Source organism: Cololabis saira, chromosome 21, assembly GCF_033807715.1.
Source record: "Cololabis saira isolate AMF1-May2022 chromosome 21, fColSai1.1, whole genome shotgun sequence".
Lineage (NCBI taxonomy): Eukaryota > Metazoa > Chordata > Actinopteri > Beloniformes > Belonidae > Cololabis > Cololabis saira.
Genome location: NC_084607.1, coordinates 19,391,513 through 19,417,816, shown reverse-complemented (window position 1 = coordinate 19,417,816; position 26,304 = coordinate 19,391,513). Strand labels below are relative to the sequence as shown.

The following is a 26,304-nucleotide window of genomic DNA, read 5'->3' as shown; positions in this document are numbered from 1 at the left end:
AAAGTGGGGGTCGTCTTACATTCGGGGTCTAGACATTATACCCATTCACAACTCAATTCACAATCTTTAAAGCGAATGCTGAACTTAACTCCCCAGGCCAAAGCGAACCCCAGTCACGAAGAATAAAAATAAAAATAGCGGTAGTTCGAAGAAGAAAAATAAAAAATAGAGGTAAGAAAGAAAAGAGAAGAAAATACGAGAAGAGATAACAGAAAATGGAAAAACGTAGCGACAATCTGGAGAAAAGTGGGTCGAATATCGGCCAGGTTAACCGGCAGCTGAGGAGAAGTTATGATGCAAACTTCAAGATGATGATTTGAATGAGGCAAAATAACATGTTTTTTCTCTCGAATATATTGTTATAATCATTTGTTTCAAATGTACTGTAATTATTTTCTGTATAAAAATTGAATTTGGTGTTCAAAAAGTCTTTTTTCAAACTTGAGTCTTGAAAAAGAGAGGGTCGTCTTATAATCAGGGTCGTCTTATATTCGGGCCAATACGGTATAAGCTTATGCAGATGTGGATTTCAAAACATACTAAAAGTGACACAAATTCTTACCTCACAAACCGTGCAGTGCCATCGAGTCTCCACATGGTGCTTGCACTCATTGCAGGTGTACACAAAGCGGTCCTGGCCCTGATTGTGCAGCTCCACCAACATGCACATTGTGCTCCACTTACATCTCCTAAGTGAGCTGAACTCCCAGTGCTTGTCCCTGGCCAAAGTCAGAAAGGCATCGCGGCCATCCATGAGGTCACAGGTTAGCAGAGGATCAGGGTCTATGATGGGTGGCAAGGTGTTAATGACTGGCCCAGCATGGAGGTGGATGACAAAAAACACCTGGCCAAAGAAAAGGAGAGGAAACAGGTATGTTAGTCAAAAGGACGGCCAAAAGGCACAGAACAACCCCTCCCCCCAGTCTCACTTCTCTGAAGATGAGGGGTCCACTTTAGACTTTTGTAAAATATGTCAACTTTTCTATTTTGATTTTTGAAATGCACAAAAAAAAAAGTAAATATTGCATGCATGGGATTTTAGTCATAGTGGAATGTTGTGTTGTGGTCAGGAAGATTTCGCACCTCCTTATGTTTCTCCATTGTAGCGTAAAGTTTCTGAGACAGGTCATTGGCTACATTCGGCATCCCAGGCTTTTTTTTATTGGCTCGGCTGACGCTGCTCTTGTTCTTGTTTGTTTTCTTGTTATTCTTCTTTTTAGCATTCTTGCTGTCAGTCGGGGTTCCCTTGTAATAGAGAAACAAGAACATTTATAGAAACAGTTTGCACAAGAAGCAATATTAGACTATGTAATGAAGCTGAGCATATACACTGTCAGAGTGACTGTTTAAAGCTTTTATATATAGACTACAATTAAAATAAAAAGGGGGGAAACAAACTTGAGTGAGACAAAGCCTTTATTACTGGACTCAGGATTCTAGCACTACAAAAACCTTCAAGAGTTCATAATGATCCAACATACCTCTGTGGTTTCAGAGGTGGCTGTGTTCTCCTCCTTCTTCCTTTCCTCCTCCTCCTGTTCCAGCTCTTTAATGCTCTCCTCTAGCACATTGGGCCAAAAGTCACCTTCAAAGTATGGCAGCTCATACGCACTGGTCAACCTGTCTTCTGTTGCCTGCTTGAAAATATCCTGAACACGGAAACACAAAAATCAAGTGTCAATAGAGCAACAAGGAAGAACCACAAGTTGTAAGCAGTAAGTACGTTGATACTAGGGGTGTAACAATATATCGTGCCACGAAATTTTGCGATACAAAAACGTCACGATACGTGTCGTGGAGGTGACAACGTGTATCGCGATATTGGATTATTAATATTCATCTATTGTGTTGACTAGAAACGCGCATCGAACCGCGGCCGCGACCGCATCTCGACCCGCGGACCAAAATCTTCCTCCGCTCAGGAGAAAGTAATCCCGTTTTGCGGTCCCGTTTTGAGGTCTGAACCTTTATTTATTTAAGTATGGTGTAGAGTTAAGCCTTACCTTATTAAATTAAACCTTTTTCGGGTCATGAGTAGGATAAACACGGGGACAACTTCTGCGTGAGTTTGCGTGTACTTCAATGTCCGCTCAACAGCGTAGGATTTCAGATCATCAACACAGCACCTAGTGCTGTATCACTCCGCCCAATCTAAAACATACTAACAACTGATATACTTACTAGTGTAATTATAGTCCCTGATTTACAGAATATAAAGAATATATTTATAAAATAATGAACCCTGAATTACCAAAATAAACTTCTTAACAAAAATAAATCTCCTCTTACACTTATAAGGTGAGCATGAATCAATCTTTTTTATGATGTAAAATTGTATGTATTTATTTACTTTTATTTATTTATTTAATTTTAATTGTTAAATTTCTGGAAAAGAAAAAAGTCAAATCATACATGAGAGAAACTATTCAGTTTGTGGCAAAATATTTGTACTTGTATGAAACTGAAGATGTATAATGCAAACCTGACATTTACTTTTAGTTCAGTTTGTGGGAAATGGTTGGCCTGGCTTTCTCTTTAAAACTTAAACAGTTATAAAGCATTACAAACTGTAACAATAGGGCAAACGCACAGCATTGTTTTGTATTATGTGTCTTTCAAATAAAAGACAATTTTTTCAAGTCATATGTTCCTCTATCAAGGTTGTTAAAAAATACTGCTATAATATCGTATCGTATCGTTATCGTGACCTCAATATCGTGTATCGTACCGTATCGTGAGAATAGTGTATCGTTACACCCCTAGTTGATACACACTTCACTTTTAAGTAAATTACCCTCATGCTTTTTATCGACCGTAGGGAAAAAGTACAGTATCTACCAAACAAAAGAAGTCACACATACAAAATACTGTTTTCTCACCTTGTAATCATGTAGGATCCTCTCAGCAAAAGCCTTGTCCAGCATCTTTCGGTACCACTCTTGAAGCCTTTTGGGCTTGGGAATCTTCTGGTCAGGAGGGTGGCAGTGGAAAATATAATCATCTCCTTCACTGGGTGGACAAGCCCAGATGTGGCCCATCACATACCTGGTCAGGAGAAAAGAACGAAACAAAACTTAACTGTGAACCGCTTTTGAAAAAGGAAGAAATAAAAAAACGTTTCAGGATATCAAGCAATTCTTTTTTACACTCACCCTAGTTTCTTTACATACTCCAAGTAGCCTATTAAGATCTCATGGTACACTGCAGTCCTTAACAGGCGTGGCCTGAAGAAGTGAATACTGTCGAGGTATGATATGTAAACCCGTCTGAAACACAAATATTAAAAAAATTATTGAGTCTTGAAGCTCATAATTTTCATGACAAATATTTATGCAGAAAAGACAATTGAGAGCAAGCCGTCTTCTTTGATGTGGCCTTGTAAAGACGACAGTAGACAAAGCTTTAAAAAAGGACAAGGCAATTATGTTTTTTCATTTAATACATCAACACTGTAGTTTATGACTTCTGATGTCACTGTACTTTGTCCTGGTCCAAAAGCTCACGTGTATGATTTAATATTGGGTGTTGTGACAAATGTTTGGACTTGTTCACCAGCTTCTGTCACGTTTTGACTCAACATGATAGGTTAAGATCATTTTAGTTTTGTTCATTAGAAATACCCTCTTCCTATAGTGGTGTAATAGGATAGGATGCCTGTCTTTATTAGGCCAAGAAGGGGTGTATTTAGGACTGTCAAGTTGCATACAACAGTTAGGCAAATATGCACTAGTAAAGTTACGGTAGGCAACAGCTTTGACTCCAACTGATCAACCTCAAGAGGCTTCTGGATAAATGGCAAAGAGAGGATGAAACACTTCAAGAAAGCTTAAGTGTTGGCTTTTGTTTTCTCCAATCCCAGCATTTACTGCCAACGTTTTAAAGACTTGGCTTTGATACTGAAAAAAACAACAGAAAATAGCTCCTCATAAGCGTGATGGCAACCTCTCCTTTATCAAACAAACTTCAATTGCAGGGCTGTAATGGATCAGTCAATGATCCACAGTATGTCACAAAAGCTGCAGATCCATTTTTATGGCCAAAAAAAAAAAAAAAAGTTTGGTGCAGCAGTGTGGCTTGTGAGTGCTAAGACAGAGAGAAGTAGTGGAAAACATGCAGAGCAGGAAGAGCTTGAAACGCCTCCTCTTTTGAGGCCTTCCTTGCTGAGATGTTCTGGATCAAAGCAAAGCATGGTTCAACAGTTATATGGAGGAGTAGAGTTTAGCAGGGGTTACGGCGTTGGGTCCCCGGCTGCAGGAGGCATACGTCAACCATTCAATAGAGAAGCATAGATCACTATACAGGACTGTCTCAGAAAATTAGAATATTGTGATAAAGTTCTTTATTTTCTGTAATGCAATTAAAAAAAACAAAAATGTCATACATTCTTGATTCATTACAAATCAACTGAAATATTGCAAGCCTTTTATTATTTTGATATTGCTGATTATGGTTTACAGCTTAAGATTCCCAGAATATTCTAATTTTTTTAGATAGGATACTTGAGTTTTCTTAAGCTGTAAGCCATGATCAGCAATATTAAAATAATAAAAGGCTTGCAATATTTTAGTTGATTTGTAATGAATCCAGAATGTATGACATTTTTGCATTACAGAAAATAAAAGGACTTTATCACAATATTCAAATTTTCTGAGACAGTCCTGTATTTCTGATTCATGTTTTATTTAAGGGTGGGCGTCAAAACAATCACAGTGGATGTGTTGCCCCACACACGTGAAAACAAGAAATCATCCCACCGTGCCAGTGATGGCACAAAAATAAAACTGTTAGATTTATTGAAGCAAAACAGGTAACAAGCCTCTTTACCAGATTTTCATTTAATTTTGACATTTTTTTGAGAAGGCTATTTCTGGTCATTTCTTGAATACATTTTTTAATTTAAGAGAACACCAATGCTTCAATATGAAAGCGTTTAAACTTTATGAAAAGGTATCAACCGTGACGCCTTATTTGCACTTTAAAAATAGCATTGTTTGAAGATTATTTAATGACTTGATTTGATTGCTTTTTCCTATAACTGAAAAATTGAAAGACATTTGTCTCCTTTTCTTTTTTTAAAACTTTACTGATTCATGATCAGTTGGGTAAGTGATCTGTTACAGCCATATTCCTTTGGATAGCAGTTTTCATACAAATTGTGGGACAAAAGTGCCAAAGAATAAACAAGATTTAAATAGAAGAGGAAAAAAGAAGAAAGAAACTGCAGAAACCCCTCATCAAAAAAAATATCCAGACACATAATCTCACAGAAATCCATATAGATACAAAATACCCAAATGCATGCAAATACAGACATAACACATTTGTCGTGGATAATCACACTGGAAAAATGTATTTCTTTGAACATATACCTGAATTTGAACTCTTCCTCTAAGCCATTTTTCTGAAATAAAAATGTTTGGTGTTTGGCTAGCGTTTCATTTCATACTTTAGTCTTACCTGGTGTTTGGAAAAGCGCACTCGGATCCATACTCCTGGACGTGCATACCAAAGAAACAGACATCCACCCCGTCTATTTCCTCAAATGCAAAAAGTGCTTTGGTTCTGTAAGGGAAGCTCTCTAACATCTCGCCTGAGTCTACAAACCTGCACGTAAAAACACAAAAATGTAAGCTATAGGAGCAACATGGCATGACAAGCTTCAAAAACAGACCAGTGTAGAGATGGAACAGCAATTACACAATAAGCTCATCATCTTAAAATATAAACTAAGACGGTTTCCTGGTTTTTCCGATGAAAAGTTCTGAAGCAGTCTGCAGTGTAGTGTCTAGAGTCGGTGAAATGATCAAAGTGGCTATGTTACTCAAAACCTAAAACTGAGAGCCGCCGTGTAGGCGGCCGCGGCTTGGTTGGTAGACTGGTTGTTTTCCAGTCGAAATATTGGTGATTCAATCCCCTCATCCCACCACATGCTGAAGTGTCTTTGGGTAAGACGCTGAACCCTAAATCCCTCTCAAAAGGCTCACTGGTGTGTGATTGTAGAAACAGGAGAGATGCTTACTGTGTATATTGTGGATGGATATAATTAGATATAATGAAAGCTCTAGATAAGTGTGTGAATGAATAAAAGACACTAAAATACAAGGTGAGGTGCTGAATACTCACTTAGACTTCATGCCAGGTTTAACCTCAACTGTTTTATCAGAGCTGGCAACCACTCTCACACACACTTCACCAGCTTCTGGGTGGTTCTGCCTTTTCAAGTACTTGTTCACTCTTTCCTCAATGTAAGACCCCAGTCTTGTACACTGCAACCCTTTATTTAAAAAGAAACCAAACACGTTCAAGTCAAGTGCAGTTTTTAAAATTCTGATCTTTACATGATTTGATAAAGCGATTCAAAACTGCCGGTGTAACACCATTAAAAGTAACTCACTTTTGGCTGAGAACTTGTTTTCCTTTCTTGTTTTGCTAGACTTCTTCAGACAGTTGTCACAGATGAAGCTGGAAAATGAAACATTTGAGGTTTAGTGTCAACCTGCAGTAACTTCGGCAAATACACTGTCCAACAGAAAGAGCCTTGTTGAAATCCACCGTATATTCTTGGTAAGGCCATTATTGAAGGACCAATTAAAAGAAAACTCACCCTGATGGCCAAATTACGTCGTAGTGCAGCACACATATCTGATGCATTTTTCGTCCACAGTCTTTACATTCAACAAACCTACAATGAGAGAAATGTTAGAAAAAACCTGCACGGAAGAATCGTACAGATCAAAGTAAATCCACTGTTCGGACGGTACTCACGGTTCAGAGTCCAACATGTCATTTTTCTTCTTTTCAAACTGATCTTTTGATATAACACTGTCCACATAAGAAATAAAGAGAGAAGTGCATTTATGTTGGCTGGTGTGAGTATGACTGATCCACAGATTGAAGTCCAAACAAAATCTCTTTGACGGTTTCAAAGATGAACCACCAGCTAGCATTCAGACACAGAGGCCTGATAAACTTACGTTTGCGGTTGCGCCGGGTCGTCCCCCAGGTTTACACTGTTGCCCTGTATCTCATTGAAGCACTTCTCACAGAAGTGATACCTGTCGGCAATAAGGCCATATTTGGGTGAACTGCAGCCAGCACACACAGTAGCAGCACAGGCAAACCGGCGCACAGGTGGTAGGATGCAGAGTGAACTCACACATGGCAACAACCCAGGACCGGGCATGGGGAACACACACGCACACACACACATGCAGAGGTACCGGTTAGTAACAACTGAATTGGTCATGATTCAGCCACTCATTCCAATTGGAACAATGATGAGGGAAACATCCTATAATATGTTAATGACAGGAAATCTATTTCAACAACAACTGAATTTCTGACACCATCTCACAGCATGCTGGAAAAAACTAAAGAAAATCTTTACACTACAATCATTTGTAATTTAAGCAACATGCATTATGGTTAAAGCTGATGAATGGATGATGTGGTCTTCTCAAAAATCAGGAGTGACCACGTAAAAACACGTCACAGGTGTTCTGGGGGAACTGTCACATGTTTTACTCCAGTATTTCAGATTATTTAAGTTTAGACAGCATCTATCCATAGATGCAACCAAAACCATATTCGTACATGTTTAATCCTTTTTCAGAAGTGAGTGTTTCATTGGTTTAAAGCTCTTAGAAAAAAAATTTAAATACAGATGACCCACAACTACTAAGACACAGATGGAGTTACAGTTGTTCAAAAAACACATTTTATTTAGAAACAGCTATGCATGTAGGTAAATTACAAGCATTCACATTTTTTATTTCTTTTATAAACTCTTGACTTTTGTTCAGCTGTTAAAACTCAGCATTTGGTACTTAGTAGTTGCTATAGCTGGGCCATGTTGAAATAGAGCGATATTGATGTGTAATAGCAGATTCTGCACAGAAGGGGGTGCTTTGTTGCTAGATTACTGAAACCCGTAATCCTGGCAGGATCATGAAAGCTCTGTAAAATCCATGCAATACTGAGTGTTTGCAACACGCAAAGAAACCATCTTGTAAATTATATCCCCTGATCTCTAGGGACTAGTGCATGTGAAGAGGTATATTTAGATAAGTTTGCAATGATTCATGCCCCGTTGTATGGTTCCCTCTTCATCTATTTAACCGTCTTAACCTGAGCATAGTTGGCATTTACTTTTACCTGTTCTGGTAGCTGTAGTAGGTGCCATCCCTGGAGATGGTACACAACTGTTTTCCATAGCAACACAGTGTCTGAGGTGAGAACTCGAACTGTGGAGGGAAAAAAGCATTAATGCCATGTCACTGCTAACGATCTCATTTATAGTCAACGGGAACGTAAATGTGAACTGACAGGATAAATGTCACTTTAAAACAGGCCTGTAAACTAAACTTGTCTTCGTTGAACTTCCCATCTTGTTTTGTCTCACCTTTCTGCCACAGCAATAGCCGAGACCCTGCATCACGGGATCGATCTCCGCCTCAAACACCTCTGCCAGCTTGGTGCAGTACTTGTAGACGCGAGACGTTTTACGGTTGTACAGCCAGGCATTGTTGAACATGAGCCACACATCGTCCACATACTGCCACGGCTCCTGGTATTGACCCGTATCCAGTTTGCGCTTGATGGTGGACAAGTCTATGGGATTCTTCACTATGTCAAAGTAGTCCTACGGGAATAGTAGTCAGTTGAAAACGTTCCCAAGAATTAAGAAAAAACACTTTGATTCATCTGAGTGCTGTTATATTGGAATAAATGTGTGTGTAGTTAGCTGCAACTCACCGGGATACCCAGCAGCATGGGGTCTACAGGTTGTCTGAAGGGCAGGGACTCTGGGTCTTGTCTGTACAGGGATTCGAGTGTTGGCATTAGGGCTTGCCTCAGTTCCTCTGGCTTGAAAACTGGACGAACAAAACATTATTTTAGAAATTAAAAACAAACAGCATATCCATTCAAAAGAAACTTTATTTACCTCCTAAGGGACATTAACTCAATCAAATATATCCACAAATATCTTTACTACCCCATAAATTACCAACATTAATAAAACTAAGGTTACAAAAAGACAACAAAAGACCAAAGTAGAAATGCTAAAAAATATTTTAAACATTAATTTCAGTATAAAAACTGTGAAACATCTAAAACACCTAAGGAATTTTGCTTAAATAATTTTTAAGAAAGCAATATCAGAGACAAGATAATAATTGTCTAAAGCACCTGATTGATTAACATCAAGTAGTTAATGTTTACTCAAAAGCCCAAGAATGCATCATAATTATTATTTTAAATGGACAAATGTTCTATCAATGGATATTTGGGACGCTTGAAGTGGTTTAACACTACTGTCTTTAAGAACTCTTTCAGGTTTGATTGCTTTTTCAAATCTTCAATTGCTAATAAAAGGTCAATTATATCTTGCATTGATTTATGCTTACTTTTTTTGCGATTCTGAGCAGCAGCTGATGTACCGTTGGTCCCATCATCGTCCTCTTCTTTGGGTTGTGCCTTCACTTCTGGCTTCTTCTCCTCAGTTTCCATTGGTTCTTGCTTTGGTTCCGCTGCATCTGGCTCCTCCTTCTTTACCGGAGGGCATTTGGTTTCATCATCCTGCTTTATGAACACAAGCACTGTTATTGAAACTACCAATACTGGTGAAACTATGGAAAAAATAAATGTAATAGTGGGATGATTTACATTAGGAGAGTATAGGGGGAAAAAAATGTACTTTTACAAAATACGGGAAAATCTAAATGGTAATGGGAGATAATCCGAAAATGGTTCCAATCAACTTTTTTTACATATTGATTACTAGATCACCCTCTAAAATTTCACACATACCTCCATTTTTACATTAATTTGCTTTTTTCCAGATTTGTTGTCATCATCATCTTCTTCTTCTTTTACTTCAGATTTGACCTCAGTGCTGCTCATATCAGGCAGGGCCTGCTGGGAAGTAAGCTCAGCCACAGAGCCGGGCGTAGGCACTCTGTTATCAACACTTGCTGCTGCCTGGGACAACTAAAAAGGGTGAAAGAGACATGCACATCACAATGCTGTTTATTTTTCTTAAAGCCAAATAAAAACCATTTTAAAACTTTGTTGAAAGAGCATGCGGGTGTCTTGATGTGAACCCACTGAGGTATATGCAGATTTTAAGCTTTAAGGAATAACTAGGATCTCACCGGCGTACTGGGGCGCTGTGCCTGCACTGAGGGGGGCTGCTGCATCTGGCTGGGGGTTGGCGGGGGTTGGGGCTGCGCGGGGGTAAGCGGCTGGGAGGGGTCAGGTGTGGCGCCCCTGACTGAGGGGGGTCGAGAAAGGCTACTGGGTATGGGAGTTGGGGTGGAAGAGCGCCCGATTGTAGAGCTGGGAGTGGAGGGCTGCTGTGGCACCTGGGTCTGCGTGGGAGCGTGGTGGTGTTGCAGCTGCTGGGGCTGCAGACTAGCAGAGGCATTGGGTGGGGGGGTGGTACCCAGGGTGGGCTGGACTGGAGGGCCAGAGGGCAGCTGGGAGCCATGGGAGCCCATAGCATTATGAGGGAGGTTAGAGTTTTGTTGCTGCTGGAATAAAATGCACAACAGGCACAACATTAGCAAAGCATTTTCACAACATTTACACAGCAGGGCGTAAACTGACAAACAAAAAGCCACATTCCCACAGAAACATGCCAAGGGTACTAGAAGGATAAGAGTTTTACAGCAGTTTTCACCACAGCACAAGTCCTCTTACCTGTGCAACACTAGCCTGTGACATGGTCTGTCCCAAGCCAACATTCACATTCATTCCTGCAGCTGCAGCACCAGAAAACTGGCCCTGTGACAGAAATTGGACTTGGTTGGCTGGCTGGGATACCATATTATTGGCATGACCACCCATCATCCCTTGAGAGTGAGGTATCCCTGATGGAGACATGCCCCTCTGAAAAAGAGCAAGAGATCAAACAGACAAATCAGTACATCAGTGGGTAGTGCAGGTGGTCTGCAGTGCTTTCATTAGTCTTTTCACTGGCAGTCAGACAACCAGTTGGTTAACTCATGTGGACTATTGTGAACCACTGGTTGTTTGTGGCACCTCTGACCTTTACTGTAAAGTCTGTAGACAGGAAATTGGGTCAGGGAGAGGGTGGAGATGTACAGGCTCCAAATTGAAGCTTGACTCCCTGCACAAGGACTCTGAAACCTGTTTTCTTGCAAGAGATGCAGCGATCGATCAGCAACCGATCGCGACCGACGATAGTGCCCCTATCGGTTTTGATCGGAGTTCTCAAAATAGTTCAAAGCAGGCTGATCAGACGACGTTTACAACAACAAACTGCAGCCAGGGCGTGCGTTCCCACATCTCAGACCCAGGTCTCCGTGGCAGTCTCTACAAAGCATCAACACTGAAGATGGCATTGCCATTATGGGAGTTTTACAATGTCCGAAAAGGACAACACATTTTTGCAAAGAAGATACCCCAAGGAGGAATGTTACAGAGGAATGTCAACACAACAAACCTGATAAAACATTTGAAAGTTTCTCACATGAAGGTATATACTGAGTTTTTAAACTTGGGTGACACCAAGGCAAAAAAAGAAAAGGAGTGTGCAGCAACGGCACTAACTCAGCTGAATGTAACAGAAACCAATAAACAACAGCAACAACAGCAAGAAAAAAAAAGAAATACATCATAAGTTAATGGATTCATACGTATTGATCGCCAGCTGCTTTCTGTTGTAGAAGACATCACGTTTAAATGCGTCGTTAGCTGCTTGGATCCACGGTACGCACGGTACGAGTTATACCAGACTATATACAGTCGCATCCAAAGCCTTGTGCAGGACAGTCGTGTACGTTGGCTTCACCAGTGACATTAAGAGTTTTAGTGTGAAGAGCTGTGCTTCACTCACAAGAGTTTCCTGGGTCACACGCGGTGGATGCTATCGCTAAAGCTTTCGTAAAGCTTTCATAATTAATTTTTATTTTAAGATTTAATTCCTTTTTCCACAACTAAGGTTTAGTTTACAAATTGTATCAACTCTAAGAGAGTGACATGTCAACTGTTGTCTGTGTTGGTGTACTGCACATGTTGTGTTGTACTAGGGTTGGGCGATATGAACGCAAATCAATATCACGATAAATTGGGCAGTTTTACCTCGATAACAATAAATGTACGATAACCCTTAGCCAGAAACAAAAAAAAACTATTTTCAGATTGGCTGATTGGTCAGAAAGCTCCAGACAGCTGCTCTGAGTTGAGAGCTCAGTAGCGTGCCGTGACTCGTTTGTAAAATGGGCTGTTGGAGTTACTGTGCGGTGAAGTTAATTTCTCAGCATGAGAAATGCCATGTGCGGCGTTAGAGCGTGTGAACTTGTTGAAATGTGCGATTCTCACACTAGACAGCCCTGTTATGTCAGCCGCTTAATCGTTTGAACCATCATCCATTTTCTTGGGTTTCCCTTCTCGTTCAGACTGGATGGGTGGAGTCACTTTATTACACACACATACTGTACAGCGTCTTAAAGGGGATGCACACAGTCAAAACAGACAAAAGGATGTTAGGAAAATTGACGTCTGTCATCAAAGTGAAGGTCGGTAATGGTAAATTTTCGGTTTATCTTTCTCCTCTCTTTATTTTTATACCTAAAAATATAATGTCAGTGTTGTGTACATGAGACAACAATATTGACAAATTTTATGGATTTCACGCTGCGATCGGAAATATCAGGATCGGCAGATACTGCTTTTGGTGATCGGCAATCAAAATCCTGATGGGTCTATGCTTCTGCTAGGCAGCTACGCACAGCACCTTCGCCATCTCTAGCATTTTTACCACTGTGTTATTGAACGAGTCACTCTGTAATTACACCACCAACTGCTAGGCAGCAGTGTACGTTCTTTTTCTGCAGAACCGTAGCTCACAGTGCCCAGTTTGCTTTTGTGTACTTCTTCTATTTAGCTCAGACATAGAGCAAATAAAGTCCATTTTACATGAGTTGGAGCTGAAATGTTGAGCATCTTTTTTTCCCCGCAGACATTGCAGCAAAACTTTTGTACTACCCAAATTGAAAACCTGCTCTGCCCCCTGGTACACCCCTGAACTGCACCAACATAAAGCTAAAGCCTGTTGTCTGGAATGGCTGTACAAAAACTCCAGACTTGTTGTTAATAAGAACATGTATCACAAGCATATCCTGCATTACAAGGAAGCACTGTCTAAGGCTAAATGTGTTTATAAATCAGCCCTGATCGATGCAGATAAAGGAAACTCTTGTGCCTTGTTTTCCACACACAAAATCACCTAGCACATCTATCCATCAGTATTCATTGACACTCTGCAACAGTTTTATCGCCTTTTTTATTACCAAAGTTAAAAAAAAAAAAATCATCAGCAACTGCACACTTTGTGTAACAGAGTCAACTGCTCCCTCCGTTCCCCTAAATGCTTACCTCCTCCTTTTAAACTCTCCATCTTGAAACGTCCGTCTCCTGAAAACTCATCCATTTGACCTCATACCCACCAAGTTAGCTGATATGAAGCTGAATGATAGCTACGAAAAGTTTCAGTCTGGTTTTCGTTCAGTCCACAGTACAGAAACAGCTCTGGTTGATTGGACTACAGCGTTGGACACAGTTTCTTACCACTGCATTAACCTGGTTACAATCATACCTTTCCTCTTGAATTTTAATTCACAACCAAAAACCAAACCCCCCCCCCCCCCCCCCCAAAAAAAAAGAAAAATAGGTGGGATGTTTTTTTGTTTCATTATTGCTTTCTTTTCGAAGTCCACACTACAGCATGTGATGATATTCATGAGCTGAGAAAATCTTTTGATTTGATCTTTGTAAAAAGAAATACAATTGCTTCAAACTTAACATTTCCTGAGACATAAAATTAAATAAAAATAAACAAAATTGTTTCCCATGTATTTTTTTGTAAGTATCAAAAAATAAAATAAAAAATATTCTTAAACATTGCCTTTAAAGGTATTGTGACATCATTTTTAACATGCTTTTAACACTATTAAAAGTCTTGGCCAACATCCCTCAAATGTGTCTAAAAGAGTGTAACAAGAAAAACTTCAATCTAGTACTCTTTTCCTGGCTTTTTATTACAGTGTTTTTTTTCGCCGTGAAAAATGCTTCCTTTCCCCCTTTCCTGTCAATCATTGCTCCGCTCCTCCTCCAAACCTCCTCCTCCTCCAGCCATACGCTCACAGCGGCGTCGGAGCGACAGGCGAAGCATGCACGGAAAAGCAGGAGGGCGAACCACAGCAAACAATCATAAAAATAAAGGCATGCAAGCAGCAGTGTCCCCTTATCTTAAGTCCAGTCAGTGGCCGCGGGTCTTCTTAGCAGTTTTCCTCCGGTGATTAGAACAAAGGAGGCTCTAAACCGCTCTGTGTTAAGCCTCATTTATGGTTCCGCGTTAAATCGACGCAGAGCCTACGCCGTAGGGTTCAGCGTATGGTGCGCGTCACCGCGTAACCCTACGCCGTAAGCTCTGCGTCGGTGTAACGCGGAACCATAAATCAGCCTTTATGGCGCGCTGGAGAGGAGAGGAGACAGGGAGCTGGGTGGAGGGGGCGGTGATTTAGCGGATCGTTACGTAACGATCCGCCACCAAACCAGGTGCGCCGTTTTTGCACAGTTATGCGGAAAATCCCAGAAAGCACACAATACACTGAATGTTAAAAGTTCGTTGTTTTTTGGGTGTAATTGATGTCAAGACACCCAACAAAACACAAAAAATCAAGAAAAATGTGTTTTTCATGTCACAATCCCTTTAAAGTGTTAAACTTTAAATTCAGAACCAATACTTTTAAACAGCAATACTTGGCTGTGGACCGGGACTTGGAACAAGAGTCTTACACAATGTGGACCGGGACCTTAATTTCTATTCTAGAATGATCCCACACCTTCGACATCTTCTGTCTCTTCTTGTTAAATTTGCTTTGCTACGTTTGCTCATTTGTCGCCGTTACTGTTTTCAGTCCCGGCATCTATCATTCTGTTCAGCAAAACTGTTCCATACGAAAAGAAAAAAGCCTGTCGTCATCTTCTTCCACTTTATAACGAACTCACACCTGTAAGCGCGTTGTCTCACACTAAAAAGAATCCGTGCAAAACTTGAGCTTTTCATTTATTTTTTAATTAACAAGGCTTCAAGGCAGAGGAAATTCCTCAATGATTTTTTTGTAATCGAGTTCCTCCGGTACTCGAGGAATTGCTGCAGCCCTAGAAGATATCCACACTAAACCAAAGCTCCAAGATGGAAATGCACTGCCAGAGTTCTCGCTGCTTGTTTTTCCTCATATTTTCCCTTGTGTACTTTCACTGCAATCTTACTTTGAAGGCAGAGGAAAAAAATTAGACTAAGCAAAAATAAAATCTCACCGGTTGAACAGAGCTCATATTCATCTGCTGCTGATGGCTCATGGGGGAAGGAGTCCTCGGTCCCATCGGTGACTGAGACATCTGTGCATTCTGCATTGCCATCGGGTTAAACTGATTGATTGCTGTGGGAACAGATTTACATACAATTATATACCTGCTCAAGATACCTGGGTCTTAGCTGTAATTTAATATTCATGTCCTACTGGGTTGGTAGGACTACCACTAAACCACCTAACTCAAAACGGCAGAACTCAGGGTGGTTGTTCATGTACAGAATAATCTCTAGCAGATTAAACAAAAATGTTTTCTGACTGGCAATTAAAAGTCAAACCAATAATATATGTGAACACTATGTATGAGGCAAAAATGTAAAGTTTATCATGGAAAACGAATGCTAAGAAAATAAAGACCACATACCTTGAGGTACCTGCATACGATTCATTATCTGATTTGGCATATTGGGAATAGGTACAGGTCCATCTACAAGGAGATAAAACAATTCCATATTTCTTTAGAACTTGTGACCACTGAATAATTTCTGTCATCAACTTTAAAAACATGAAGGTCCATGTATTAATGGAGAACTTTAATCTGTGTTTATTGACTTGGAGGTGGAACAGTCTGCCCTGGGGACATGGTGTTGGACTAAGACATACCAGGCTGCTGTGACCCGGATCCGCCCCCAACGCCTGGCTGTTTCAGCAGTCGTGAGCGTCTTTTCTCCTCCAGTTCTTTTTGAATTTTGTAAATCTTTTCTGCCAGGAAGTGGTAGTACTCATCCTAGTAAGAAAATTAGAAAAAAAAGTCATTATTTTATAATATATAAAATATATAAAATATTTCTTAGTTTCCAATTACGGTTCAGATTTGCTGTTTTTCTTGTTACCATTCGAGGGTCTAGAGCTCAAAACATTAACAAATAGATGTTGTCATTGCAAAATTGATTGTAAAAACAGAAGTATTATATCGAGTTACCCTGCTATTTGCAGTCTCATACATGTCACCCTCAACTTTGCGTGCATATGCCACTAGGTTCTCCATTCGCCTGTCCTTCAGTGCTGCAGGGTCTGGGGTGGGGAATATGGCTTGTACTCTGGAGGGAAAGGAAAGAAAAAAAATATATATTTTTTTAAAATGGCATGGTGTGACATGAAAAAAAAAGGGTATCTATAAAAACATCTGTCCTGTACTTACAGTTTATGCACCAGATGGGTGCGTAGGTCCTGAGTGACATGTTCATGCCAGGCCTTCCTTACCCCTGAAGCAGAGAGAGGGGTGGCAGCGGGCAGGTTTCCTATGCCTCCTACAACTGACCCATCTGGCATCAGCTGACTGCAGGATAGAAAAAAAATTTGAATATGTATTATAAAAAACAGGAAGCAATCCAGACACATTTTACTTGAGAAAAAGAAATCTGACTAAGACCATTTATTACCAACTATCACTAACTGCAGAGCAATACTTTTATTGGGAAGTACGTTCGAACATGAAGACTGCTTTCAAACAAAAGCAATGTGGGAGAATGACATGGCTCACTTATTTAATGTGGAGGGTAAAGAGGAGTCTGAGTGCAAGCCAGTCTGGTCTGAGGAAGGGTTACCCATGTTTGACATCTGATTCGTGCCTGAAAAACACATAAAATAAATAAAACGTGTTTATTTACATAGCACAGTGACATTTACTCTGCAGAATGCACTTGTGTATAAACTACAGAAACATCTGTCAAGTCCTCTTTATTTCATACCGAGTGCGTTCATATTTCGCAGCTGCTGGTGCTGGGCGTTTTGCGGAGCTGAACCCTGACCCTGGACCTGAGCAGGCGACTGGTTCCCGTAAGGGAGGCCCAGGGCTGCATAGGCCCTCTGCATAGAGCTCGGGTCGATGTGTGTTGCAGCACTGTTGATGGTCGTGGCACTGGACTGGCCAGGTCCGACTGTATTGATGGCGTTCTGCAGGCCGGCCCCAGGCGAACTTAACATAGCTGGAAGGAAAAGATGAAAAATACATAAAATGTTTGGCAATAGTACTTAAATCAATTAATTTACCTGCATGTATTTTCTTCACACAATTCATGACTATAGCTGACTAAAATCTGTATATTCATCAATATGAAAAATGCAATAAAGACAAAACATTATAAGTAGGTCTGATTTTTTTTTTTTTTTAAATCACATATAAAAAGGTCTTCTTGGGCCTCAAACTCAATCCCAGTAGTGCTCCCTGCTGTGTTGATTACTCGCAGGGAGCATGCTGACATTGTGGGGGATTTAAATCCATCATAGGGGCTTTGAACCAATTAAAGGGCACGGTCTCCTAAGACTCTGCCCCTACTAATGGCAGAGCTACTGAGACCCTCCCCTAGGTGTCATGTTACTGGCCCAGCCTGTCTAGAGGAATCCTCTCACTGTTGGAGAACCCAGTCAGCGAGCCAGCACAGACATTTAGCAGCAAAATACAACCTGCAGGTGGCACCACTTCATACTACACACAGTTCCTTGAGGCTTGCTGCTGTGGTGTGTGAGCTCTATATTGTGAAACAGTTTAAAAGGATTTACACTAAGTACATCATTTTCCAAAAACTTAAATTCATATAAAGACACGTGACTTATGACTAGAAAACATAAAACAAGGATGGCTGCTGAAGTTACTCACGCTGCTGATTCCTTTTGTCACTTGCATTCTTCAACGGTAAGCAGACGGGGCAGTCGTGGCGTGTACAGTTCTTCCAGTGGGAGATAATCTGTCTGGATGATGCGCAGTGAGCCACTGGATAAAAAGAAAAGCCAACAGAAACACAGAATCAAGTTTGATGACGAGTAGTTCAAATTTTGTTAAATCAATTGGTGAAAATGTCAAAAGAACAAAAAGTTAACATTATATTTCAAGTGATGAGGCAGCATAAATATCAGAGATTAAAGTTCAAAACCCTTGGATGAGTTTTTCCACTTCCCACCTGTCGTAGGCAAACTGCTGTCAACCAGTCACAAAATGTAATGTAGCCATCACGAGCAATTTAAAAATGTTAAAAGATTAAATTTATGTTTGCTGATGTTGCCAGTCACCGGGTTTTAGAAAGTCAAGGAGGATTTCTGTGAAAGGGAGAATAATGCCTTTCTGCTTTACATTGTGCAAAGCAAAACAGCACAAGTAACTTAAAAACAGCAACCGAAATTATACGTGTTCAGCATAGGGTTAGGTCAGTTTTGTATTAATTACTGACATAATTGTTTATGCATCTTCCTTCACAGCTACAGTTTATGGACAAAAGTATTAGAAACACCTGTATTCCACAATTAACATGCCACATGTCTACTTTTGTGATACAAAAAAAATGGGAGTTTCTGAAGACCTTAGGGACTTCAAGCGTAGTAGCATGATGGGAGGATGGTCCGTCAAGTATCATCCCTGCTCATTATTCCAAGTTACCCATCACGTTTGGCCATCAGATTGGCAAGTCTGTGTTCACATCTCCAATGAAGGGAAATCGTAATGCTTCAGCAAACTAAGACACTTTGGACTATGCTTTGCTTCCAACTTTGTAACAGGCCCTTTTACTGATCCAACACGACTCTGCAGTATAAGTATACAAGTAAGTATACAAAGCAAATAACATATAACATGTGGTTTGATGAGTTCGGTGGGAAAACACTCGACTGGTCTGTAGAGTGCTCCGACCTCGACCTCACCGAGCACCTTTTGGATCAACTAGAACGGAGATTACAAACCAAGCTTATTCATTCTAAATCAGTTCCTAAATATTCATAAATATTCTGCAGAATGAGTGGACACCAATTGCTACAGAAATGCTCCAAAATCTAGTCGAAAGCCTTCCAAGGAGAGTGGAAGCTGTTATAGATGCAAAAGGGGGGGGCAAAATCAGATGGTAAGGTGTCCGACTACTTTTTTTTTCCCTTAAAGATTTTTTTGGGACCCACTGCGCCACCGAGCGGCCCAGGTGTCCAACTACTTTTGTCCATAAAATGTACAAGCCACAAACGAATAAACTGTCTTTACTTGTCCTAGTAATTGCTAATAAAGCCCATTGAAACTAGCTTCATAACACAATAGTTCTGCTATTCTAAAAAAAAAAAAAACACAAAATAATCCGTAACTAGTTACTTTGTCAAACAATCTGTTGACATTTTCCAATTTATTCCTTGTAATGTTACCGCCACAAAAACAATAAAAAGAAAATCCACATTTGTTCTACTTCTCTTCTCCTCTGCAGGGAGCACATGTACAGTATACAGATGATGAGATAAAGGAGAGAAATGTTGTTGTGAATGTGTCAACAGTGAAGAACCTTACTTCAAACTGGAAGAGAAGCCATCATGATAACTAGGGGTGGGCAAAAATATCGATATGGCAATACATCGCGATACTTTTCCAGCCGATTCAATATCGATATTCAAAATTTTTTTATTTTTTTTTATCCCCGATCTTTTTCCCATTATATCACCCAGTGCTCCTACCTAAGTGACAGTCCTGGGCATTGCCACTCTCTACCAACCCTGGGAGGGCCCTGCACTGAGCTCAGGTTTTATTTCACGTTTTATTTCATTTTATAATTTATTTTTTATATAACACAATTGCCTGTCCTTAAAAAATGAAAAATAATGGACAGAGGTTTATTTATTTATGGATTTATATCTATACTGACTGATCACTGTGCCTGTCCTTGGTTTTAGTACCATCTTTCTTGTGTTTATTATCATTTGCCACATAATTAAAGCAACCTCATACTAAATTTAATGTTAATTTCATATGATGTAAATAATATGAAAAACATATACAAATATGTTGTAACTTTAGCTTGTATAGTTATAATAAAACATTGTTTTGACTCAGTTTGTCCCATGAATTGTCACTATAATCTGATGAACGTGCAACTCGGATTTTAAGATCCATCACTATCATCTGATGTACATATATACAACTTGGATTTTAAGATGTGTAATGCATTTTAAAAATTTTCTGTGAACTATGTAGAATATAATAATCGAGATATTGCATAATCGGGATATCGCAATGTGTATCGTATCGTGGCTCAAGTATCGTGATTCGTATCGTATCGTGAGGTCCTTCCCAATACCCACCCCTAGATCTGAGTCAACCTGGTTCTAGATCTGAGTCAACCTGGTTCTAGATCTGAGTCAACCTGGTTCTAGATCTCAGTCAACCTGGTTCTAGATCTGAGTCAACCTGGTTCTAGATCTCAGTCAACCTGGTTCTAGATCTGAGTCAACCTGGTTCTAGATCTCAGTCAACCTGGTAATCTCGCACTTCTTCATCCAGTTGACCAGCTGCTCTGATGTCACTGCATTTGGCAAGGCTTTGGCCAAGGTGATGAATGCATCCTGGACTGTTCCATGGACAATCAATGATGGTGTTAGTGCAGACAAAGAGATGATGATGTTATTGTTGAGAAGGTTTTTCAAAATCGCGTCAACACCCCCCGTGGGCCTTCGAGATGCTTTGTTTTATTAAAAAGTGGGATTCCCCTGGTCCGCACCAGTTCTAAGTTTAGCTGCTAGGAGCCAGCCGAGGTGAATAGGTTTGCCACCCATCCCTTGAAATACGTAATTGTTACGTAATTGCGAATTAAAAGTTGCGTTCCGTATTGAACCAATACAGACACATATTATGTTCTTATTTATTGATGTCATAACCTACAGCTGAAGGTCGGAAAAGTTGAATATATCGCAAAACTTCATTCGTAGTAAATTCAACTAAAGGTGAAACAAATATCTTATTTCCCACTATATTCAAAGTGAGATACTTCAAGCCTTTTGTTATACCCCAAATAAAAAAATCTCAAAAAATTAGATTTTATGAAATCAATAAACAATTCAACCATCAAAATGATAACGAATAAAGGCTTATATCATCTTGCTTTGCATGCATTGAGACTATGTAATATATTAGTTTCACCTTTTAAATTGAATTATTGAAATAAATTAACTTTTACACCATATTCTAATTTCCCGACCTTCACCTGGGTTATATTCTACATCTGGGCTGATGTGGACATGCGTAGCATAGGAGACTATTTCAGTTACTGGCATGGTTGTCTGTCTGTACAGTCGTGCAAGTCCAATGCTATTAAAGCACTTTAAACTTTAAATCAAAGCATTTTGTTTTTTCATATAAAATAAATAAATTTCTATGCAGTTTAGACGTTTTGGGGATGTCCCTTTTTTTGGCGCCTGCGCTGCTGAAATCAGGCGTTCCTTATTTCTATTTCTGAAAGGTGGCAACCCTAGAGGCGATCCACCGGGGGGCCCGCGCGAACGGGTCCCCGACGGGCGCCGCAGCTGGGGAGATCCGCGAGAAGGGCCCGGCGCGCGTCCAGAGTCGCCGCCGCCATCCGCCGTACCCGATCCCCCCCCACCGGTCCGCCTTCCGCGCGGCACCGGACACCGCCCCGCGAAAACCCCCGCCCGACGACGCGCGAACGCCGCCGGACAGAGGCCCCCCGCGAGGCGGGCCGGACGGCCGCGCCTCCGGCGGCGGGGAGAGTAGGGCGACGGGGCGACTGCTCCCCCAGCCGCGGCTCGAGCCCAGCCCCGCTTCGCACCCCAGCCCGACCGACCCAGCCCTTAGAGCCAATCCTTATCCCGAAGTTACGGATCTGATTTGCCGATTTCCCTTACTGATCCAACACCGCCTCCTCTGTTTCTGATTGGCTAATCCAAGGCTCTGGCAGCTTTATTGGTTTACAACAGCGTCAGTTTAATGCCTAACATGATTTCATTGGCTAGTCTAAACTGTACCACAACAAAACGCACATGCAAAGCTTTTTTTTTTTTCCCCCCTCATTTTCCAATTGACGGAAATCCGTCTAGAGACGGAGAACTTTAATCCCTTTACATCACTGGTGATACCAAGGATACTAAAACCCAATAAACCCATAAACTTGGTTAAAGCTTGAAGGCCCAAATAAATCATGTTCACATGGTGGAAGAGGTGGTACAAGATGGCAACTTTCATTATTAAGATCATTTGTTAAATTATTACTACCATTTATTTTGGAAAAACAAAAAATGCATAACTTTACACTCACCCTGGCAGGACTTGCCAGCCTGGCAGTGGGTCATATGGTTGAGCACGTTCTTCATGGTCCGACAATGTGGAAGGGTGCAGGTTCGAACCTCGCCGTTGGCCTGCTCCCGCCGTTGGCACTTGTGTGCATGTAGCAGCAAGACCAGCTGCTGCTGAATGAGTTTTCGCTTCTCAGGGTCAGCTGTTGGCCCTCCTGATACACCACCAGTCCCAGGGACCATGCCCATCGATGCTACCTGCTGCTGCATCTGAGACTGCAGTGGGGCAAGTAAGTACACAGGTAAGGTATGGATTGGAGTATAAAAGAAATAACACTTTTCAGAGTTTAGGTCAAAGGAAATCAATTATATTGTACGAAAATACGACAATGCATCAAAGACCATCATTTTTAACCCATTGCTCACACATGTGCACTGGAAGCGCAATCAGCATCAGTGTCCGTTGACTGAATGGAGTGGCGTCAGTTGTTGCCACACCGAATTATGGGTTCCATGTGTCATAATGGCAGCATTGCTGCAATCACAAGTTGGAGAATTTTCAACTTTTGCGATACAAGCATCAGCCAATCACTGTGTCTTGGCACAGCCCTACTGTCCAAGCTCCCCAAAATAAATAGCATTAGTAACTGGAAAAAATAAGAAAACAAAATCAGAACAGACAAAGAAGCTACATGTAAGCTAGAACACTTTGACATTACATGACTTGCTACTTTGTAATTGGGAGTCTTGAAGTCACTGTGGTGTTCACACTACATGACCCAACAGTGACTTGTAGGGCTTTTCAACCAATTCCAAATCGGTGCTGGTGCTAGTCTAGTGCTAAAGCCAGTTTTAAACAGGTTCTACAAAGAGCCAGACACCTTTTTCCCTGGCTGGAGAGCACAAGAGAGCCAGGACCTTACGTCATTTATGTGGTCACCAAAGTGAAAGCAGGAAATCCGTAAAAGGAATATGAAATCCCTCAAAGTAGCAATAGTTGTGTTTCTATTACCTCAAGATTTGCACAAAACCTAAATATCTCAAAGAAAAACCTATAAAGGTATCATCTCTAATTTAAAAAAGAAACTGCCAAATGTCGCAAAAACATTATTGCGCTTTCATGCAGTGGTTTAACAAACATGTTGGTAATCCAGTTTATTGCAAAAGTGGAATGGAAACCCTTTTTTGCATTCCCACGTCTCTGCCATGATTTGACATGGCCAGTCAATCTGAAGACATCAAAATCTAGTTTTGCTGTAACAATGCTTAATCATGGAACGCCTTGTGGCACAGTGGTTAAAGCAAGCGGCCCATGTACTGAGGCTATAGTCCTCCTCCAGCAGTCGCAGGTTCGAGTACCGACCTGCGGCCCTTTGCTGCATTTCATCCGCATTCTATCTCTCTCTACTCCCTTCCTGTGTACACCTTGTATAAAAGGCCACTAGAGCCACAAAAAAATCTAAAAAAGAAAGGTTTGCATAAATATGGTGGTTGCATAGTTTTTGGTTGGTTACTTACGATCATCATGCCCCCCGCTGTGAAGTAGAGGTTTTTGCATCCAGCCCAGCAAGGTTTAAGGGGCTAGTGTAGCACCAATTTTCTTGGCACCAATATGATGCTTTCCTCGTAGCCAAAAAACTACTGTTAAGTCTGGCATTAGCACTGAACAAGCATTGGAACCGCTTTGGTCAAAAAGCCTCGTCACCCAACTAGAGAAAATCGACTCAAAATATTTTGACTGGGAAAAACTGACGGTCAAATGGAGAGGCAAGAAGACGGTAATGGCGGGGCATCACAGTGGTGTAAGGTGGTCTGAAGTAGGTATACCTACTTAGGATAGGTAACTAATGGCACTTCCACTAGTACCTACTCAGCCCGGCTCGGACCGCCTCCACTCGGTTTGGTGCTTTCCCACTAGGAGTCTACCCGTGCCGAGTAGATACTTTTTCTGTAACTACTCTGCCGAGGTTCTAAGCGGGCCGCATCTGACGTCATCACACTACAGGCCACCGATTGGTCAGGGGGTTGGGAGTCAAACGGCTGAGTAAGGATATGGAAATCAGCGAAAGAGCGACTCTGACGGCAGTTTCTTGTTCATTTTATTCGACATGCAACGGCAGCGCAAAAGTCTGTTTCGTGATCCAACTCTGAGGTGCAGATGTGGATAAACCTGGTGGCTGAGGAGAGAATTAAAAAGTGATCTAGACGGGCGATAAGGAACGACAAGATGTAGCAGGAGCTCTGTCACTTCATTGATGCTTGCGGCTACCAACTGACTTTTCAGCAGCGCAGAGACAAACTAAAAAACATTAAAAAGCGTCGCCACTTGAAGCCTTCTCTCACTCTCATTTTTTTACTTGATATCGAACACAAGCCACAGAGCCAGCAGCACATATATCATATACTCCATGTTCTACATCTTAATTGTTGTTGTCTTCTTCGTTTAGATCACACAATCATATACGTCACAGCAGATTCGCTCCAATCCTCCTACTTCTGCTCCAGCTGAATTGTTATGGAAAAGAAACCAGGCAAAGTTGAGTCGAGTCGAGCTGAGTAGAGCCGAGTAGGTACTAGTGGTACTAGTTGACTCAGATGAAAATTCAGATGACCAAGCTTTCCACCAGTGTGAGGCTTCTTGGAGGGGTGAAAAGAGCCTCAAAACCATTTGTGCATATCTATAGCTTTGTGCGTGTGTATCAGGCGATTCATGCATGCGTATTTAACGATTTGTGTGTGTAGGAGGAGTTTTGAATTTGTAATTATCGTTTTGTCCGTAACTACGAGAGAAGTTACGCACGCACAAATCTAATAATACGCACAAATCAAATAATATGCACGCCGAGCTGATGAGGTACTAGTGCAAAAGCGCCATTTTACTTGTTCACACATGGTAATTAAGGATCAACTGGTGGCAGCCAACTTCTTGCTGATCCAACCAATCATGAGCTCGGCACATTAGCTGACCCTTAAGTTAAAACCTGAACTTTTCTGAAGTTCTCGGGGCAGCAAAGCCTGCACCACAGTGCAATAAACCCACAATTAAGTTAGGTGATGTTGGATGTCACACGATCCAAAGTCAATGGACAGCAACTCTGTTGACATTTCCAGTATGTACATGTGAGCAATGGGTTACAGCAACAAATGTAGATCATGTATAGACTTAAACTTACCATATTTGGCACACCACCAGCTCCCTTTAAGTCAGCAGGGAATTGAGGCAGGTTGTTAGAAAGGCCTGTCTTGCTCTGGAGTTGTTGGGCATTGACCCCTGTTGTCCCCATCTGCTGCACCCCAGCCTGACTATACTGTTGGCCAAATGGAGCTCCTGACATAGCCATCTACAGCAAGGAAATAGGACAGAGGGCAGTCAAAGGATGAATCTTGATACGAATAAACATGGAGACTTTCAATACAACTATTTATTCAAAATTAATGTATAGGGAGGTCCAAATGTGTAACGGATAGTCTACATTGGGTTCAAAGTATCCCAAAGTTATCTATAGTCTCAAGACTTCTTCAAGGCTTATGGAGTTATAGGCATTAAAGCGGGCTTTCTTTTCCAGCAAACTAGGATCTATTGACATGACAATGGTGGGATGGCAAACTGCTTTTCAGGCAATGTAGCACAGCTTATGCCACACGTATCTGTAGAAGCAGTGGCAAACTAACAAGAGTTTCACATGTTGCTTGCATCACCACCGTTGTGAAGGACTTCAGAAAAAAGATTTGAGGGCAGTGTAAGTAAAAATAACTTTTTTTGGTTTAAATCATCATATAGTGTGAAACTCCAAAGAAGAATTAAAGCTGCAAACAGCGATGAACGGGCCCTCGCACCCTTGTGCACTTTCAGGAGTGCTGCAGTGGAAGCGCTTGTATGACTTGCATGTAGATGTCTTCAGGCCTGGACATTTAG

At 41.1% G+C, this 26,304-nt stretch overlaps 1 protein-coding gene across 3 annotated transcripts in view; it reads right to left on the bottom strand.

Moving 5' to 3' along the window:
• The window catches only part of crebbpb (CREB binding protein b), a 58,146-nt gene that overhangs the window by 3,410 nt on the left and 28,432 nt on the right, over positions 1 to 26,304 (bottom strand). Inside the window, exons 3-30 of one of the 3 annotated variants that reach the window (XM_061711277.1) lie at positions 25,562 to 25,729; positions 22,412 to 22,664; positions 18,001 to 18,114; positions 17,093 to 17,329; positions 16,885 to 16,972; positions 16,543 to 16,680; positions 16,324 to 16,441; positions 16,005 to 16,128; positions 15,766 to 15,828; positions 15,349 to 15,470; positions 10,702 to 10,890; positions 10,155 to 10,532; positions 9,811 to 9,990; positions 9,408 to 9,582; positions 8,755 to 8,873; positions 8,402 to 8,641; positions 8,155 to 8,243; positions 6,975 to 7,055; positions 6,766 to 6,822; positions 6,605 to 6,682; positions 6,395 to 6,462; positions 6,124 to 6,274; positions 5,458 to 5,604; positions 3,153 to 3,266; positions 2,880 to 3,045; positions 1,482 to 1,649; positions 1,084 to 1,245; positions 563 to 844 (exon numbers count right to left, since the gene is read on the bottom strand). In XM_061711277.1, coding sequence (XP_061567261.1) covers positions 563 to 844; positions 1,084 to 1,245; positions 1,482 to 1,649; positions 2,880 to 3,045; positions 3,153 to 3,266; positions 5,458 to 5,604; positions 6,124 to 6,274; positions 6,395 to 6,462; positions 6,605 to 6,682; positions 6,766 to 6,822; positions 6,975 to 7,055; positions 8,155 to 8,243; positions 8,402 to 8,641; positions 8,755 to 8,873; positions 9,408 to 9,582; positions 9,811 to 9,990; positions 10,155 to 10,532; positions 10,702 to 10,890; positions 15,349 to 15,470; positions 15,766 to 15,828; positions 16,005 to 16,128; positions 16,324 to 16,441; positions 16,543 to 16,680; positions 16,885 to 16,972; positions 17,093 to 17,329; positions 18,001 to 18,114; positions 22,412 to 22,664; positions 25,562 to 25,729 — 4,269 coding nt within the window. The remainder of the gene's footprint in view (positions 1 to 562; positions 845 to 1,083; positions 1,246 to 1,481; positions 1,650 to 2,879; positions 3,046 to 3,152; positions 3,267 to 5,457; positions 5,605 to 6,123; positions 6,275 to 6,394; positions 6,463 to 6,604; positions 6,683 to 6,765; positions 6,823 to 6,974; positions 7,056 to 8,154; positions 8,244 to 8,401; positions 8,642 to 8,754; positions 8,874 to 9,407; positions 9,583 to 9,810; positions 9,991 to 10,154; positions 10,533 to 10,701; positions 10,891 to 15,348; positions 15,471 to 15,765; positions 15,829 to 16,004; positions 16,129 to 16,323; positions 16,442 to 16,542; positions 16,681 to 16,884; positions 16,973 to 17,092; positions 17,330 to 18,000; positions 18,115 to 22,411; positions 22,665 to 25,561; positions 25,730 to 26,304) is intronic. The other 2 variants (XM_061711278.1, XM_061711279.1) reach the window with 2 other exon arrangements.